This window comes from Penicillium mononematosum (genome assembly GCF_028829835.1).
Source record: "Penicillium mononematosum strain IBT 11891 chromosome Unknown utg000002l:1.0-8112719.0:1.0-8118358.0, whole genome shotgun sequence".
In the NCBI taxonomy this organism is placed as follows: domain Eukaryota; kingdom Fungi; phylum Ascomycota; class Eurotiomycetes; order Eurotiales; family Aspergillaceae; genus Penicillium; species Penicillium mononematosum.
In genome coordinates this window covers 7,490,169-7,505,148 of record NW_026643272.1, presented here as the reverse complement: position 1 = coordinate 7,505,148, position 14,980 = coordinate 7,490,169, and the positions used below count along the sequence as shown (strand labels likewise).

The 14,980-nt window shown below is 50.7% G+C and overlaps 9 protein-coding genes across 9 annotated transcripts; 4 read left to right on the top strand and 5 right to left on the bottom strand.

Moving 5' to 3' along the window:
• Positions 1-117: 117 nt before the first annotated feature.
• On the bottom strand, positions 118-2,599 carry N7519_004646 (fungal specific transcription factor domain-containing protein; the record flags this gene model as incomplete). The annotated part of the gene is made up of 4 exons (XM_057291422.1): positions 118-777; positions 895-955; positions 1,229-2,236; positions 2,424-2,599. Coding segments are annotated over 4 exons (1,905 nt in total), but the record flags the coding sequence as incomplete, so codon positions are not given.
• A 511-nt stretch (positions 2,600-3,110) lies between these two features.
• On the bottom strand, positions 3,111-3,530 carry N7519_004645 (RidA family protein; the record flags this gene model as incomplete). The annotated part of the gene is made up of 1 exon (XM_057291421.1): positions 3,111-3,530. One exon carries the CDS (start codon positions 3,528-3,530, stop codon positions 3,111-3,113), a length of 420 nt encoding a protein of 139 aa, XP_057152623.1.
• Positions 3,531-4,110: 580 nt separating this feature from the next.
• N7519_004644 (uncharacterized protein) lies at positions 4,111-4,854 on the top strand (the record flags this gene model as incomplete). The annotated part of the gene is made up of 1 exon (XM_057291420.1): positions 4,111-4,854. The coding sequence occupies one exon, from the start codon at positions 4,111-4,113 to the stop codon at positions 4,852-4,854; it is 744 nt and encodes a 247-aa protein (XP_057152622.1).
• Positions 4,855-5,012: 158 nt separating this feature from the next.
• On the top strand, positions 5,013-5,531 carry N7519_004643 (uncharacterized protein; the record flags this gene model as incomplete). Its single annotated transcript, XM_057291419.1, has 2 exons — positions 5,013-5,311; positions 5,366-5,531. The coding sequence occupies 2 exons, from the start codon at positions 5,013-5,015 to the stop codon at positions 5,529-5,531; spliced, it is 465 nt and encodes a 154-aa protein (XP_057152621.1).
• Positions 5,532-5,973: 442 nt separating this feature from the next.
• On the top strand, positions 5,974-6,963 carry N7519_004642 (uncharacterized protein; the record flags this gene model as incomplete). Its single annotated transcript, XM_057291418.1, has 1 exon — positions 5,974-6,963. The coding sequence occupies one exon, from the start codon at positions 5,974-5,976 to the stop codon at positions 6,961-6,963; it is 990 nt and encodes a 329-aa protein (XP_057152620.1).
• Positions 6,964-7,062: 99 nt separating this feature from the next.
• On the bottom strand, positions 7,063-8,846 carry N7519_004641 (uncharacterized protein; the record flags this gene model as incomplete). The annotated part of the gene is made up of 2 exons (XM_057291417.1): positions 7,063-8,758; positions 8,815-8,846. The coding sequence occupies 2 exons, from the start codon at positions 8,844-8,846 to the stop codon at positions 7,063-7,065; spliced, it is 1,728 nt and encodes a 575-aa protein (XP_057152619.1).
• Positions 8,847-9,540: 694 nt separating this feature from the next.
• On the bottom strand, positions 9,541-10,725 carry N7519_004640 (SDR family NAD(P)-dependent oxidoreductase; the record flags this gene model as incomplete). Its single annotated transcript, XM_057291416.1, has 5 exons — positions 9,541-9,609; positions 9,685-9,821; positions 9,883-10,361; positions 10,427-10,542; positions 10,630-10,725. The coding sequence occupies 5 exons, from the start codon at positions 10,723-10,725 to the stop codon at positions 9,541-9,543; spliced, it is 897 nt and encodes a 298-aa protein (XP_057152618.1).
• Positions 10,726-11,484: 759 nt separating this feature from the next.
• On the bottom strand, positions 11,485-13,290 carry N7519_004639 (cytochrome P450; the record flags this gene model as incomplete). Its single annotated transcript, XM_057291415.1, has 3 exons — positions 11,485-11,861; positions 11,920-13,072; positions 13,162-13,290. 3 exons carry the CDS (start codon positions 13,288-13,290, stop codon positions 11,485-11,487), a joined length of 1,659 nt encoding a protein of 552 aa, XP_057152617.1.
• Positions 13,291-13,953: 663 nt separating this feature from the next.
• On the top strand, positions 13,954-14,859 carry N7519_004638 (uncharacterized protein; the record flags this gene model as incomplete). The annotated part of the gene is made up of 1 exon (XM_057291414.1): positions 13,954-14,859. The coding sequence occupies one exon, from the start codon at positions 13,954-13,956 to the stop codon at positions 14,857-14,859; it is 906 nt and encodes a 301-aa protein (XP_057152616.1).
• Positions 14,860-14,980: the final 121 nt, after the last annotated feature.

Genomic DNA, 14,980 nt, shown 5'->3' with positions numbered 1-14,980 from the left:
GTACCTAGTTTGTAAAGGGGACTCTGTCCGAATGAATACGTATCACAAAGCCAATGCTATAATTCAATTAAATACGTATTCTTCTATCCTACAGTATTTCCAAATGTGATGAGTATTTCACTCCTGATATCCCATATTGGGCTCCATATCCTTCGAGGCGCGAACCTCTTTATATCGCCGAGATATCTCGGCGATCATACCCTGAATCTTCTTGGCTGCCACAAACTTGATTCCGAGTGTCTCGAAAAGCTGAGTTGCAAGGTCAAGGTCAGCGATAGCTCGCGTGTCTCTCAAGACAACGCCGAGGTCATCAGGTTGAGCCGTGATCGCATAGACTAGTGATAGAGTCGCCGTGAAAAGGGCTAGAAAATTCAACCAGTTGTAGGCAAATCGTTGTTGCTGATGCATGCTGAATGCTTGACGAAGTGACATTGACGCTGCCGTCTCCAGCATCTTAATCCGCTTTACGTCTGAAACGGGGAATAGCGGGGATGGTCTGTATATCATGGCGAGATGGGTATAGTAGTTGAAGTCGTACCACGTTGTGTTGAGATGTGGTACTCTGTCGTCGATGTCTGGGAGCGGGAAAGGCATGCCCGGCGCCAGTCGAGTAGTTCCTGGTGTAAGGAAGCTATTATTGCTTCGCGTTCTTGTAAAGTCATGTTTGAGTTCTTGAAATTCCCGTAGACCTGCCGTGAAATCTTGCCTGCAATTCTTCGTAGTGATAGAATGTGTAGAGGAACGGCCATCAGCGACGGCTGGAGGGAGTTTTGGGGGCTTATGCAGTCGGTGTGTATAAATTCTTCGTCGGCGTTTTCGAAGGGCTGTTCTCACCCAGTTAGACAGTTTCGAAGAAAGCAATTTGCTGCTAATTCACACGAAGATCGGACTCACCGTTACATCTATATCGTCATCATGCAATGCGAACGGGCGGCCTAAGGTAATGGAAACTACGCTGGGTGTTGCTATTAGCCGCTTAATTCTGGACACGAAAGGAAGGAGGAGGAGAAGAAGAAGAAGAATGAGGACCAGGACCTACCGATCCATCATATATATTGAAAAGAAGATGCGTTTGCGTCTTTGCTGCACATCAAGAGGAAATTTGCGATACGACGAGGCTGCATGGAGCCCCATTCCTAAGGCCAGACGGGCAGCGGTGCCAACAAGAAACCAGGTGTCTACTTCCGTCAGTGTCTGGGATATCCTCGGTCAACTGCCTGTCACTCACTTGGACCTAGTTGGTTGAAAAATGAATACGAGACTTGGAGCATTATGGCCTCCAAGGCAGACTAGGCTCTCGTCAGTTGCGTCCTCGTCGATGAAGTTATAGACAGGTGTTTCTACCATCTCATCACCTCCCAAAGCTTGCTCAGAATACTGCAGGGCGTTGTTGTAGAACATCATTGATTCCGACTCCTCAGTCAATGTGACAGAAGAGTAAGCGGTCGAGCCAATGGCCAGGACCATCCAGATCCTGAAGATGTCGAGGGGAGCTTGTGTCGCCAAGCTCTGAGGATTCTGATGGATCCTTTCGAAGGCGTCCATGACCTCGGACCGTTTCAGAATGGGATACAGGGTATGGGAGTGCGCAAAATAGAAATCTACCAGCCGTCGCACATATGCCTCATCGGCTGGCCAGACTAGAGAGCCAAGGGTGGCGTCGGATCCGGCAAATTCAGGGAGGAAGAGGTCACCAAACAGTAACGGATGGACGGAGATGGATTCACTCAAGTTCTGGAAGAACGAGTCGTTGAAGGGGTCTGAGGGGAAGTTGAGGTCCAAGAGATTTGTTCCGGTAGTGTTGTCTTGATGACTATTGAATACAAAGTCCGCCTTGTCTGGTGTCAAACGACGTAGGACCATTTGGGTCAGCTCTGCGAATGAGAGGCCCGTGGTCGATCCCAAGTGACGTTCAGCAGTAGCTTCTAACGAGAGTGATGTAAGTTGCTGGCCAAATGTCGAGGTCTGGCTTGATGCGGGCCGTGGGCTGACAAGAGGGTCTTGTGTCGGGGCGGTGTTGTCGGCAATAGTGGATGCGTTTGCTACTTCGCTTCTGTAAATCCCGTGGGAGCTAGGTCCCTGGCCCACCGTTGCTGTCTCCGGCATCTCAAAGTCACTAAATGGGCGATTGTTGTCCAAGACAGCCGTGGCCTCTGTGGCGTGGGCCGCGTTCTGCTCTCCAACACCCACTGCCCTCCCTAGACGGCGAAGCTTTTCTTCCAGGCCCTGGACATACCTGCCAGCATGTCAGCAGCATACTTCAAACTACTCCAGCAAACGAGCGGCTGTAGAGCTATGAATGACAGACCGAGAGAGACGTCACATCCACTCCCATGCGGCGACTTACACTATCGGGTACGAAGCGGTTTGGAGATCATCGTCTTCGAAGCTACATCTCATCCGCGCCGACACGCAATTTCTACATGACGGCAACAACCTGTCGCACCTCTTCTTCCTCCTGTGACAGCGCGAGCACGAAGCTCGTGCCCTTGCTGGGGCCGGAGATGGGGTTGCCGGTGCAACTCCCGTTGCAGCGCTGTCGGGCATTGGCAAGAGTCGCAGAGACTTGAGAAGTGTGCTGGAATAGAGGGAAGACACTCTGTGGTTATCTTTCAGCATTTTCCCACCTCTCTGGCTGTGGGATCTGCGGAACTTCAGTTGGAATATTTTGTCCTTATCTGCTCTCGAAATCCCACCTTTCCCCGCATTCAGTTCGGGACAATCTCATCGGGGGACCGGGGATCTTCCGCCGACACACAAAGAAGGCAGTTGACTGAGATGTAATTTACATACAGGACCTGATCGTGACTGCAGTGTCTACCAGTTTCTTCCCGAAAAGCTATCCCGTGCGTCGCACTGCTATCTACGGGCACCTCACTACACGAGGGTATCCACTTTCTCAGCTCGAGATAAGAACTCGATTATCTCCAGGCAATCGAGTTATGGCTATTGGACAAGGTACCCGGGAGAGGATTGATTTTCGCGAGGACATCATTGAAGTCGAGTCACCACCCACAAGGCTATTTGAACTCTCCCCAGGCATGTCCCAAATATGATACGAGAAAAGCAACACCACATCGTTAAATATTGTTCTCTTTGTCTTGTCTATTCTAGATATTGACGACTGCAACAGCCTTAACCTCGACAATCATTCGGGGGTCAGGGAGCTCCCTCACGCCAATAGTGGCCCTAGCCGGTGCACTATCTCGGGACTTAAAGACCTTGTTCCACTCCTCGTTCATGCCAGAGTATTGGCTTTTCATGTCTAGGATGTATACGACAGCGTCAATCACGTTGTGGATGCCGCCCTTGCCATCTGTCGCGCCCTTGATTATGTTGTCGACGTTCTCGAGGACCGCCGCCGTTTGCTTGCGAATGTCGGTCGTGCATGTTCCGTCTGGGTTTTCAGTGACGCCGGGCCAGGTGCCATCGGGCTGGCAGCATGCCGTGCCGGAGATGTAAATGGTGCGGTGGTTGGAAAGGGGGTGCAAGGCGAGCCTGTGGGAATCTGGTGGCACCCTCGGGGGCATCAGGCTTGACTAGGTATGCTTGTCCATTGGGAGACATGGCGATCAAGTGTAGCTGGTTTGTAGGTTGCAGTAGTTGTTCGGGGAAATGATAAGGGTAGGTAGAGATGATAAAGTTTGATGATCAAGACATGTTCGATGATCAAATTGGGTTTCTTTAATATTCTCAAAGCTGCCCCAATCTCCTTGTCTTTTCCATAGTCGTGTTGAATATATCCGCATCGGGTTTCCTCTTCTTGCTTAGCTGTCGGCGATGGCGCAGCCGATAACATTGCGGGGTGTGCTTAGTGTCGGGGCGTCCGACGCGCTTCGACAGAGATCCTCGTCGGGTTGTCCGAAAATGGTACACGGTACCCAGTCTCTTGGTCCATTCCATATCTGCTCTCGCTCTATCGGCCGACGTCGAGCTGTCGCATAATTTGTCCTTCCATTTCAACCAACAGCTGGAGGTTGGGCCACGACAGCACACGCAAGAATTCCAATGGTACGCGGCCACCATAGACCGTTTCAAACCATGGACTTTTTGTACTAATTGTGCCCGTGATACAACAAACCTAGATCAGTATACAACTCATTCCTGGCCATGGCCCAACTACCTCGCTGCATACCGGAGGGCCCGGAGAAAGCTTCATCCAATTCAGAGACGAGCAGCACCGAGCAGCAATTGGAGAAAGGAACAGCCCATCGAATCCATTCAGCCGTTCCCCCAGAGAGCATCGATGACTCTGCCGTTACGAAATATCCCGAAGGAGGCTGGAGCGCCTGGGGAGTGGTACTAGGGAGCTGGATGGCCCTGTTTGGGTCTATGTCTTTTATGAACAGCATAGGAACATTCCAGACATACCTCCTGCGAAACCAGCTCAGCAACTACAGTCCCGAAGCCGTGGGCTGGATCTTTGGCGTTTACAATGGTTTGACATTTCTTCTCGGTATCCAGGCGGGACCCATCTTCGATGCGAGGGGTCCCCGTGAACTGATATGCTGCGGAGGAATTTTGACAATTCTCTACCTAATGCTGCTAGGCACATGTACAGAGTACTGGCATTTCATGCTCGTGTATGGTGTCTTAGGCGGCATCAGTCTCTCACTCATCTTTGGTCCGGCTATTGCCATCGTCGCCCACTATTTCAGCGCTAGGCGTGGATTTGCGACCGGAATTGCATCCTCTGGGGGCGCTGTCGGTGGTGTTGTCTTTCCCTTGATGCTCCAGAGGCTATTTGATACGGTTGGGTTTGCTTGGGCAACCCGGATCGCGGGCTTTGTGTGTATTGTCACTTTTGTCCTTGCGGCTATCCTCATTCGCCCTCGCTTCCCCCAAAGCCATTGACTCTGTCGACGGTGCGCCCCGATTTAACCATCTTTCGCCAAGGCGGTTTGGCCTTGACAAGTCTCGGAGTCTTCTTTCTTGAATGGGGTCTGTTTATTCCCTTTACCTATCTGACATCCTACGCGATTGATCACGGAAGTTCGGCAGCCTTTTCCTACATGCTTCTATCCTTGATAAATGCCGCTGGAGTGTTTGGTCGATGGGTGCCGGGGTTCTATGCCGATCGGCTGGGAAGATTCAACATGCTCATCCTCACTGTTCTCGGCTGTCTCCTCAGTATTTTGTGCTTATGGCTGCCAACCAAATCAAGCGAGCCAATGATGGTTGTGTTTGCCTTGGTCTTTGGCTTCTTCGGTGGCAGCAATGTCAGTCTAGCTCCGGTATGCATCGGCCAGCTGTGCAAAGTCGAGTCGTTCGGTCGATATTACTCTACCGCATATATACTCGTTAGCATCAGGTTAGTAAATCTCCCCTGGCTTGTGACCCCCGCAGAACTGACACTCATCCTTAGTATGTTCACTGGTACTGCGCTGGGTGGTAAATTTATCGAAGTTTGCCTTGGTGAGTATCACGGTGTGATTGCCTTCGCGGCTGCAAGCTATCTGGCGAGCTTCATTTGCCTTGTTATGGCGAAAACTCTTAGCTGCGGGAAAAGTAATATTTGGTCAAAGTTTTAGTAGTAGACGCGCAGTATGTGCTACATTATTGCATATCATAGATTCAGGCTTCTAAAGCCCCCCTGAGTCGTTTTAAGGGAGATTTACCGTCTTGCTACTGACACTGATAACTTGGATTCGATATCCAACCCAGCATAACACTGATTCTTACTACAATGGAGTCAATAGATTTCGTGAAAGCGTGGAGTGGAGGCAAAAGGTCACGGATATAGCATAGTCACTTTCAAACTCAATCCTATAACCATCCTAGATCATGGCTAGGAGAATAATTCTAAGAATTTCTTTCTACGCTTTTCTGCTTCGTATCATGCGATGCCTGGCCCACAAAATATCCATCGGACGTTCCGACTGACCACATCCTGGGCTGAGTCTCTGAGACCAGACTATATAAGCTCGCTCTACAAACACAACTGGAACACAATATACGCCACGTTGAGCCACCATGCCAGAACCTACAGCCCAGCAATATCAAATCGATGGCTTCACTTTCACGGATGGGACCGGTCCGACATCGATCCAGCTAGCCTACCTCGACATCAACCCAACTGCAGACAAGGTAGCCCTTATTCCGACCTGTTTTCGCGGCCGGCTCGCGACAACCTTGACTTTTAGCCATGGCGCCCTCAAAGACTACAGAGTCATTGTAGTGGCTTTGTTTGGAAATGGAGAGTCTTCGAGTCCATCCAATATGACCAACTTCCCCCCGACGCTGAACTACCAAGACTGCGTTCGTGCTCAGCACCAGCTGATAAGATCATATCTCAACATCCAAGCTATTGATGTGGTGGTTGGTTTCTCTATGGGAGGACAGTGTTCGTACTACTGGACCCTGATGTACCCCGAGCTGGTCCGGAACGCGGTCATAATCTGCTCGTCGGCTCGTACCAGCCCCCATAATTACCAGTTTCTCGAGGGGCCAAAGGCTGCGCTAGAGTGTTCTGTCGACTACAAAAAGGGAGAAAGCAACGAAACCTCTTCAAAGGCATCGGCCGGGCTGCGGGCTTTTGGCAAAGCATACTCGGCTTGGTTGACAAGCCCCGAATGGTTTGAGAAGGGCATGTACAAGTCCATGGGGTACGAGACATTGGGAGAATGGGATAGGGATGCAGCTGGAAACAATTACTACAATTGGCATCCTGATGACTTGCTCGCCATGGTGGGCATGTGGCAGAGAGGCGATGTCTCTTCGATCTCGGGACATGCATCTTTACAAGAAGCGCTGTCACGGATCAAAGCAAGTATCCTGGTAATGCCGTGTTCAACAGACCAGTACTTTTGCTGGGAAGCATCTGAGAAGGAGGCACATGCGATTCCTCGCTCTACGTTCAAGGTTATACCATCTGCATGGGGCCATTTGGCTGGATTGGGTTATAACGCCGAGGACAAAGCTTTTATGGATCAGACGATAGCTGAGTTTCTGAAGACGCAGTGACAAAAGAAGACTTGGAGGACATTATCCTGATATGAGTTTGAAATAGTATCATTCAAGTATGTAGACCAGTATAGGCCAAGACAAGTCGACCACAACACATCATTCGCTGCCATCAACCGCACTCTCAAATATCTCTCGACCCCGTTCAAACAAAGCCGCAGCTTCAATGAGCTGTTCATCGGCCCAACGCCTTGCAACAATCTGCATACCTACGGGCAGCGGGACATCTGGATGACCTTCGGCCGTGGAAAACCCACAAGGCACATTCATCCCGGGGTGGCCAGTAACATTGAAGGGACAAGTGTTGGTGGTCAAGCCAACAGCGACACCAAGTCTATCTAGAATCGAGGCCCTTCTCCCGTCGGGACCGTTTAGATCTGGGTGAGGCATCGCAACTGTAGGCGCACAAGGCGTGACGAGAATATCAACACGCTCCAGGGCGGAATCGTAGGCAGCTCGAAGCGCAAAAACCAGGCGATGGGCCTTTGCCTCCAGCCCTCCCTTGCACGACTCCCTAGCAAACTTCTCACTCAGCATGATGTTGACTACAGCTGGGTTGCTGCATGTCAGCGCGTCGTATGTCTCCTGGGACATAGGCCATTTGATCTGCGTATGCGGCGAAAGGAAAGATAGGTGACCAGAGGGGTTTCCCTGGCACAGGTAACTGGACATGGACGGCCGGGTTGCTGCTGTCCAGATTGCTGGACCTTGTTGATGCATTGGAACAGATACCTCGACGACAGAGGCCCCGACAGCTTCGAAGTATCTCGTTGCTGCTTGGTAGACAATGTCTCGAACGTCGGCAGCAACCCCGGGCATGTGGAAGGATTCCTTCAGAACGCCAACCCTCAGCTTGTGACCAGGTCTCAATGTAGACCGAATCTCTTGTCTCATCTGGAGCAGTAGGTTCAGGTAAGGCTTTACTTGATGTACTAAGGGAGTTTCAGGGGTCATCCGAGGGTCGTAGCCATCGTAGCCTGCCATGACCTCCAACAGCGCGGCGACATCTTCAAGCTCCGCCGCCAGCGGGCCCAGGTGATCGATCATGGGCGACATTGACCCTGCACCAGTGTACGGAACTAGTCCAAAGGTTGGCTTCAACCCGTAGAGACCGTTGTAAGAGGCCGGGATTCGCACTGACCCAGCCTGGTCGGTGCCGATAGACAACTCCACAGTGTGACCCGTCGACGAGTTGCCCCTTTTTGATGCCAGGCGATGAGCCGCAACTAGAACTGCAGAACCACTACTGCTTCCACCAGCGGTGTAGTTGTGCAAGAGCGGGTTATGAACTGGCCCTGTCGCCGAGGTGAAGGACAGGGGAGACGCACAAAAGCTTTCGCAAGTCGACATCCCTGTGATGATTCCGCCGGCTCTGAGAATCCGCGACACCACGACTGCGTCAGTAGGGGAGATGGGGTACCCGTCTGTCTGATGGAACAATGTCTGGGGCATGCCAAGCGTTGTCGGAAGCCCTCCGACAGCTATGTTGTCCTTGATGGCAACGGTACGTCCACGCAATAAGTTGCTAGCCGGGACCGCGGATCTTAAATCACATTGGTGACTCCAGCCGTTAAAGGGATTATCTTCTGTGGCTGGTTTCCAAAATTTGCGAGCTTCCAGCGTCTTCTGAGGAACCAAATCTGGCGGAATGTAGTCAGGCGCATTGTCGATGCTTCTTAGAACTGTCTCAAGAGACCGCAACAGAGTAAGGTAGTCCTCCACGTCTTTATTATCGAGAGTCTCAACGTGAAGCTGGGCTGCGAAAGCCCGTAGATCTTTCTCGCTTATGTTGGAGCTATGTCGCTTGTTAGATGTCGAGATGATCCAAGTTCATGTACAGCGGTTGCTTACCCTACACCATCCGAGATCGATACGATAGACATGGCGATGATTTGCTCGAGCTGAGAGAGGAGGTGCTATTGTCTCAGGGTATTATGGTTCCCGCTTTAGTCACGGCCTCGAGGTAGCTCTTAAAGGAGTAGTGTACACTCTACCCTTTTTTATGCCTCAGGTATGTCGGCCGATCCGATGGAATTTTGCAAGCTATAGCCCAGGCCCGCCCTCACCGATAAGTTGAGATATCCAGCATAGCCAGATTGGTGTCGCTCGTACCTTTCGCCAGGCTTTTGGTATGGATTTGCAGTCATTTTCTTCAAGGGTGTCAACCGAGTGCGTTGCCGGGCGTTCAGTTTTAATCTCTATCCCATTGTGGAACAAGCAATGGCCCAGTATTACAGCAGTGTATAGCCGCCAGTGCGCCATGTCGTGTTTTTCTATATTAAATTTTGACTGTCATACGGCCAATTTACTATTACCTACAAATTCTAGCGATCTAATTCCTAGAATATCAACTTCTATAGGGTCAGTTTCTATAATATCCCAATTTCTGTAACAAGAATAGCCGGCCGCTTATACAGCTATAGTATTTATAGTAGTCTTCTTAGGTGTCTTTTTACATATCATTTTATTGGTCCTTTTTAGTGGTCTTTTTTAGTAGACTTCTTAGGTAGACTTCTTAGATAGCTAGTTACATGTCCTGACCTTGCCAATAAGTTCTTTCTCAAATGCTATATCCCTTCATTCTTGACCATTGGCAAGCAGAATGCGGCCTCCGTCAACGCAAAGTGATATTCCATCCACATAGGCCTAAACAAGGAATTGTCAGTATTCCACCACAGCAGGTGGGAATGGGAAACCTCCAAAAAGGCTGCTTAGACTTACTCCCGCACGGCTGACGAGATACAAGACAGTGCCGGCAATATCATCCTCGTTTCCTGCTCTCTTGGCAGGTACCTTGTCGAAAAGGGCGCTGAAGAGGTTGCCTTCTTCTCCAACAGGGTTCATGTTGCTTGGAACAACTGTATCAATCAGCAACTGGGTCCATCCATGTGGGTCATTACAGCGCCCGGTTTCACTCACAGCCTGGGTTGATCCCGGCCACTCGTACATAGAAGCGGCTGAATTTGGCTGCCAGCAGCCTAACCAGGTGATCAGTTGCAGCTTTGCTCGTCGCATAACTCGTTAGGTCCACGTTCGTCACGTTATGCATGCTTGCGCATGAACTCGTTATGACAACCACTCCGCGACCCCCATTTCGCCCGAGCTGGCCATCGGACAATTCCAGTCGCGAGGCCGCCTCTAGCAATGGAAGGAAAGCCACGGAAAGGAAGTAGTGGGCAGTTGTGTTGATGCGAAATGTATCATCCCAGTCTGAATGTCGTGAGGACCACATGGAAGCTTGCAGCTCGGACAAGGATGCCTTGAGCACATTGCATTGGACAGGGGGGTCGCGTCTGATGCCGGCGTTGGAAATCAACATGTCAACGTGCTTTTCTCGCTGGCCAATCTGATTGGCGAGATCTTGGATGGCTTGCTTGTCAGAAACATTGCAAGGGATTCTAGGTTTGACATCAGTATGATTTGGGTAGTCTTGCACGCTGAGCTCGCTATTATCCGAACTTACCCATGTGCAGATCCTCCAGCTTCCCTACCAAGTTCGTTGAGTTCCGCCACGCTCTTGACGGTGGACACGCTTGGTAAATCAACGAGGTACACTTTGGCGCCATTTGTCACAAGTCCCTGTTACTTCAAAGTTAGCTGTTAAGGAACAGCGGCATAAAATTATCTGGAATTGCAATTTCAAGCCTGCTTAGACGATGCACTCACCTTGGCAATCATAAAGCCTAGGCCACTGGCGCCTCCTGTCACAACTGCAACGTGCCCCTTGACCCCGAACAAACTATCAGTAAGAAGAGAGGACATATCGACAAGGTAATGGATGAGTTGTGCTGGCGCCTTCGTAGACGAACGTGACGAACCGTGACATTTGGGCTACCTAAATTCAACAGGGCATTGGTAAGCGCTATCCTCCCCGTCGGACTCCCCGACGAGCCGTCGGGGATTCGACTCTGGGGTAGTGTGACCATTTCGGGACCATTCCCACGCGCAACATCTTGACATCTACTGGCTAGCCTGATCTCGTAATCTCGTTCTCGGTTATGCGGTATTACTGAGGTTCCGTCTCGGCCTTGATGCAGATCGATGCATGCTGGGATTCTATCGTCCTTGTCAGTATTCTACTACCTAGTTGACAGGCTTACTGTCTTGGAAAGTAGCCATACTTCACGTTCTCATGCGGAAAATGTCGGTCACACATATGCAAGTGTGGTTGCCCAACGATTGCAATCGCTCTTGGCTAACAGCCTGTTCATCTAGACGCCCCCGAGCAGCCCAATACAACAATTAGGACATCCAAGAGTCCCTAGATGTACCTTGCTTTACTTCAATTTACTTCAAAGATGTACTGTTATGAATGAATAAAATACGTGCCTTGGTATAGCCTTTAATTTCTAACGTCGAGAGTAAAGACTATAAGAAACAGCTCTCACACCAAGTGTCATGTGTCAGAACACGCTCCATTAGCAATGAAACTGCTCCTATATTGGTTCTCGCTTATCCTGAAATACATTAGGTACATTTCAAGGGTTTGAGCCCGCAGCGACAACAGCATCCAGAACATAATTACTCCTTGTAGTGCTCCCGGGTCCTCTCCTCAGCAAGATCCAGGCACTCGGATGTCATGGCCGCGTCACGGGGAATGAGCTTGACCTTGAACTCCCTTGGGATGGCAACCAGCGCCGTCTTGAACTGGTTGTACTCAACATAGTCAGTGTTTGGCGGGCTCTCCTTACTCGCGACGATCTTGTAGGACAACAAAATCCTCACCAACGCGGAGTACAAGAGGCGAGAGGCGAGGTACTGGCCCGAACAAGCACGAGAACCAGTGCCGAAGCTCAAGTGACCCAAGCCGCTGCTCTCAGCCTCTGCGGGAGGATTGAGGGTCTTGAGCCATCTCTCAGGGTTGAAGCTTCCAGCATCAGGTCCAAAATGATCGACATCTGTACGTGTCAGAGCTTGCAATAATAGCCAGAACAATGATTTCAGCGGGCCACTTACCATGGTTACCCGCTTGGGCATTGATCAAGATCATAGTCTTAGGAGGGATGACAGCACCATTCCAGTTGACCTCGGAGACAGTCTTTCGGGGAAGACTCATGGAGCTGACGGTGTAGTATCGGCCAGCTTCCTTGACAATGGCATTGATGTAGGGAATTGTCTCCTCTTTGAAACAGCTAGTCCAGGCATCGCGGTCGTCAGGGTAGTGTCGCTTAATGTCCTCGTAGGCCCGATCCTGCCATGCCTGTCCTTCTTCGGTTGAGAGAGATCCAATGCAGGAGGTCAAAGTCCCGGGAATAGTCTCGAAGCCACCGGACACCAGAGACAAGCATATTGAAGAGACTTCGACGCCGGAGAGCTTAGTCTCCTGGTCCTTGAGGATAGCAGCAGAGATGCAAGGCTTATCCGTACCATTCTTGATCATCTCACGGACCTTGTTCAAGAGGAGGTCTAGATAGGTGTCACGTCGCGCACGAAGGTCCTTTGAACGGGTATTCTTCTCGTTGTTGGGAAGATAACGAAGCGCCGGGATGTAATCCTGCAGGTTCTCGGAGGCGCTACGCAATAGGGAAATAGACGATCCCACATGGAGAATCTCACGGAGCAGTTCGTCGTAGACAGCGTCCATACGGATACCGTAGCAGAGCGTCAAGGTGGTGTTGAGTGCGTAACGCTGGATGTAAGGGCGAATGTCAATCTCGATCTCACCGTCGCGGCTGTCCTTTTTCATGTCTCGTAGGATGCAGTAGCTCTCCAGGTCAAACATGGGGTAGTAGTTCCTCAAGGCAGGCCGACCCAGAGCAGTACCAGCAGCCTTGCGCTTCTTTTTGCAGGACTCGTCCCAGGGCGAAGATCCAATGGTGAAGCCCTGGGTGCTGCTGATGACACCGTGGAAGGTGTAGAGCTTGGGGCGGTCAATTACTGCATTCTGGCTACCGAGTAGCATCTTCTTGCAGTCATCAAACGAGTTGACAACGACGGCCCTTGTATTCCCCAGCTTGATCTGGAAGACAGAGTGGTTGTACTGGCGCCACCATTTTTCGCAAACCGTAGCATGATCCTCACCGAGCTTGAGAAGATGTCCGAACATAGGAATAGCGCCAGGAATCTCTGGCATACCCTTGATGTGAGGAATATCGGTAGCATACATGACCTGGCGAGATAGTCAGCTGACGAACATTGAGAAGAAACTACCTAGGTAGCAATGGCAATGCCGCCCGTTTGGTCACAAGCACAACTTACAGTGTAAAGCACATAGGTGAGGAGCACCACCACAACTGCCGTCAAAACTGGTCTAGCATGCTCCTGTTCCTTGAGTTGGTGCCATTGATAGCTCAGCCAATAGCTGCCTTCGTGGGCCTTGGCATCCATATTAAATGAATATAAAAATTGTTGACTTGTGAGACTTGCGACAGTAGAGAATGTGTCGTTTATGATGGTCGAAGTTAGACAGGTTGTCGGAATGATTCATCCTTAACAATTATCACGAGCTCGACTGGATGCTTCCTTATGCTGCTTCGTGGGTAGGACTCCACACCTCCCCTCAATTCTGGGAGAAGCAACGTGACGATGTTTTTGAGTGGTGAGCGGATGATCCGATGGCGTCGAGGTATTTTCATTATTTACCCCTCTCAAGCCTAGTCACAGCGGTGCTGCCGACTAGATAAGGCCTCGGCTAGTGACTTCGTCTTCTCGGGGGATTTTTCATGAATATCGCAGTACATTCCCTTTACCATGGCAGATACCAAGTTCCCGCGGCAGTTTCTTTCCGACACGATCGGCATGTCCGACGACCGATTATTCGTCCGATATTTGTATCTCGTATTGTGGATCGTGGTCGATAAGGGCGATCCAATGCAGTCCAATGTCGTTCAAGGTAGTCTAAGGTAGTCCAAGGAACCTAAACCCATCCAGTAAAAGGCTTGTAGATAAGGATGAACCTGGAGCATGAACTCTTATATTATATGGTGTAAACCAACCTAGGCGCATATGTAGCTATATTCAGCCCACATCACCCCACTTCAGATCAACAATATGAATACCATGAATAATATATTATCAAAGGAAAAGTACAGCCAAGAAAAACATGACTATCCGACAAGCCAGAGAGCCGATTCATTTGCTGTAGAGGAGCCACTCCACCCGTCTACCAAACGAGATCTCAATGCACGCCACGCGCTCTTCATTGCCTGGGGTGGCACTGTTGGTACTGGCCTTTTCATCACCACTGGCAAGGCTCTTGCGACCGGTGGACCAGCATTCCTCGTCGGGAGCTACGTCTTTGCGTCTATCTTGGTGTACTTCATCCTTACGGGAGTTACCGAGATGGCCACGTTTCTCCCCGTTCGCGGAGGCTCCATGAGTCGGTACGGAGGCCGCTTTGTGTCCAGGAGTCTCGGTTTTGCCATGGGTTGGCTCTATGTCTACTCTTTCGCCATACTGGTTCCCTTCGAGCTCACGGCATGCGCTATCCTCATAGACTTTTGGCAACCCGGTATCAACAGCGCGGTTTGGATCACCATTCTGCTGGTCTTGTTGGTCATTCTTAATGTCTTGCCAGTACGATTCTACGGCGAAGCGGAATTCATCTTCACTGGTGTCAAACTGGCCACCATCATCGGCCTGCTTCTTCTGTCATTTATCTTGTTCTGGGGTGGTGGTCCTGACAAGAACAGACTCGGGTTCCACTACTGGAAAGACCCTGGTGCCGCGAATACTTTGATACTGGAAGGTGACGCTGGAAGACTCATTGCCGCCATCGCGACTGTCATCAGCTGCATCATGCCCTTCACCTTTACACCCGAGATGGTGGTTGGAACAGCAGCCGAGATCAAAGAGCCGAGGAAAAATGTACCAAGGGTCGCAAAACATTTTACCTGGCGCTTGGTTGTTCTTTTTCGTTGGCAGCGTCGTCGGCATTTCGGTCATCTGCCCCTCTAATGCCCCCACCCTCACGAGCGGAAGTGATGCTGCATCCTCACCGTGGGTTGCGGGCATCCGTCAAGCTGGAATAGGCGGCTTGGACAGCGTGATCAACGCTGTGGCACTCATCGCCGCTTGG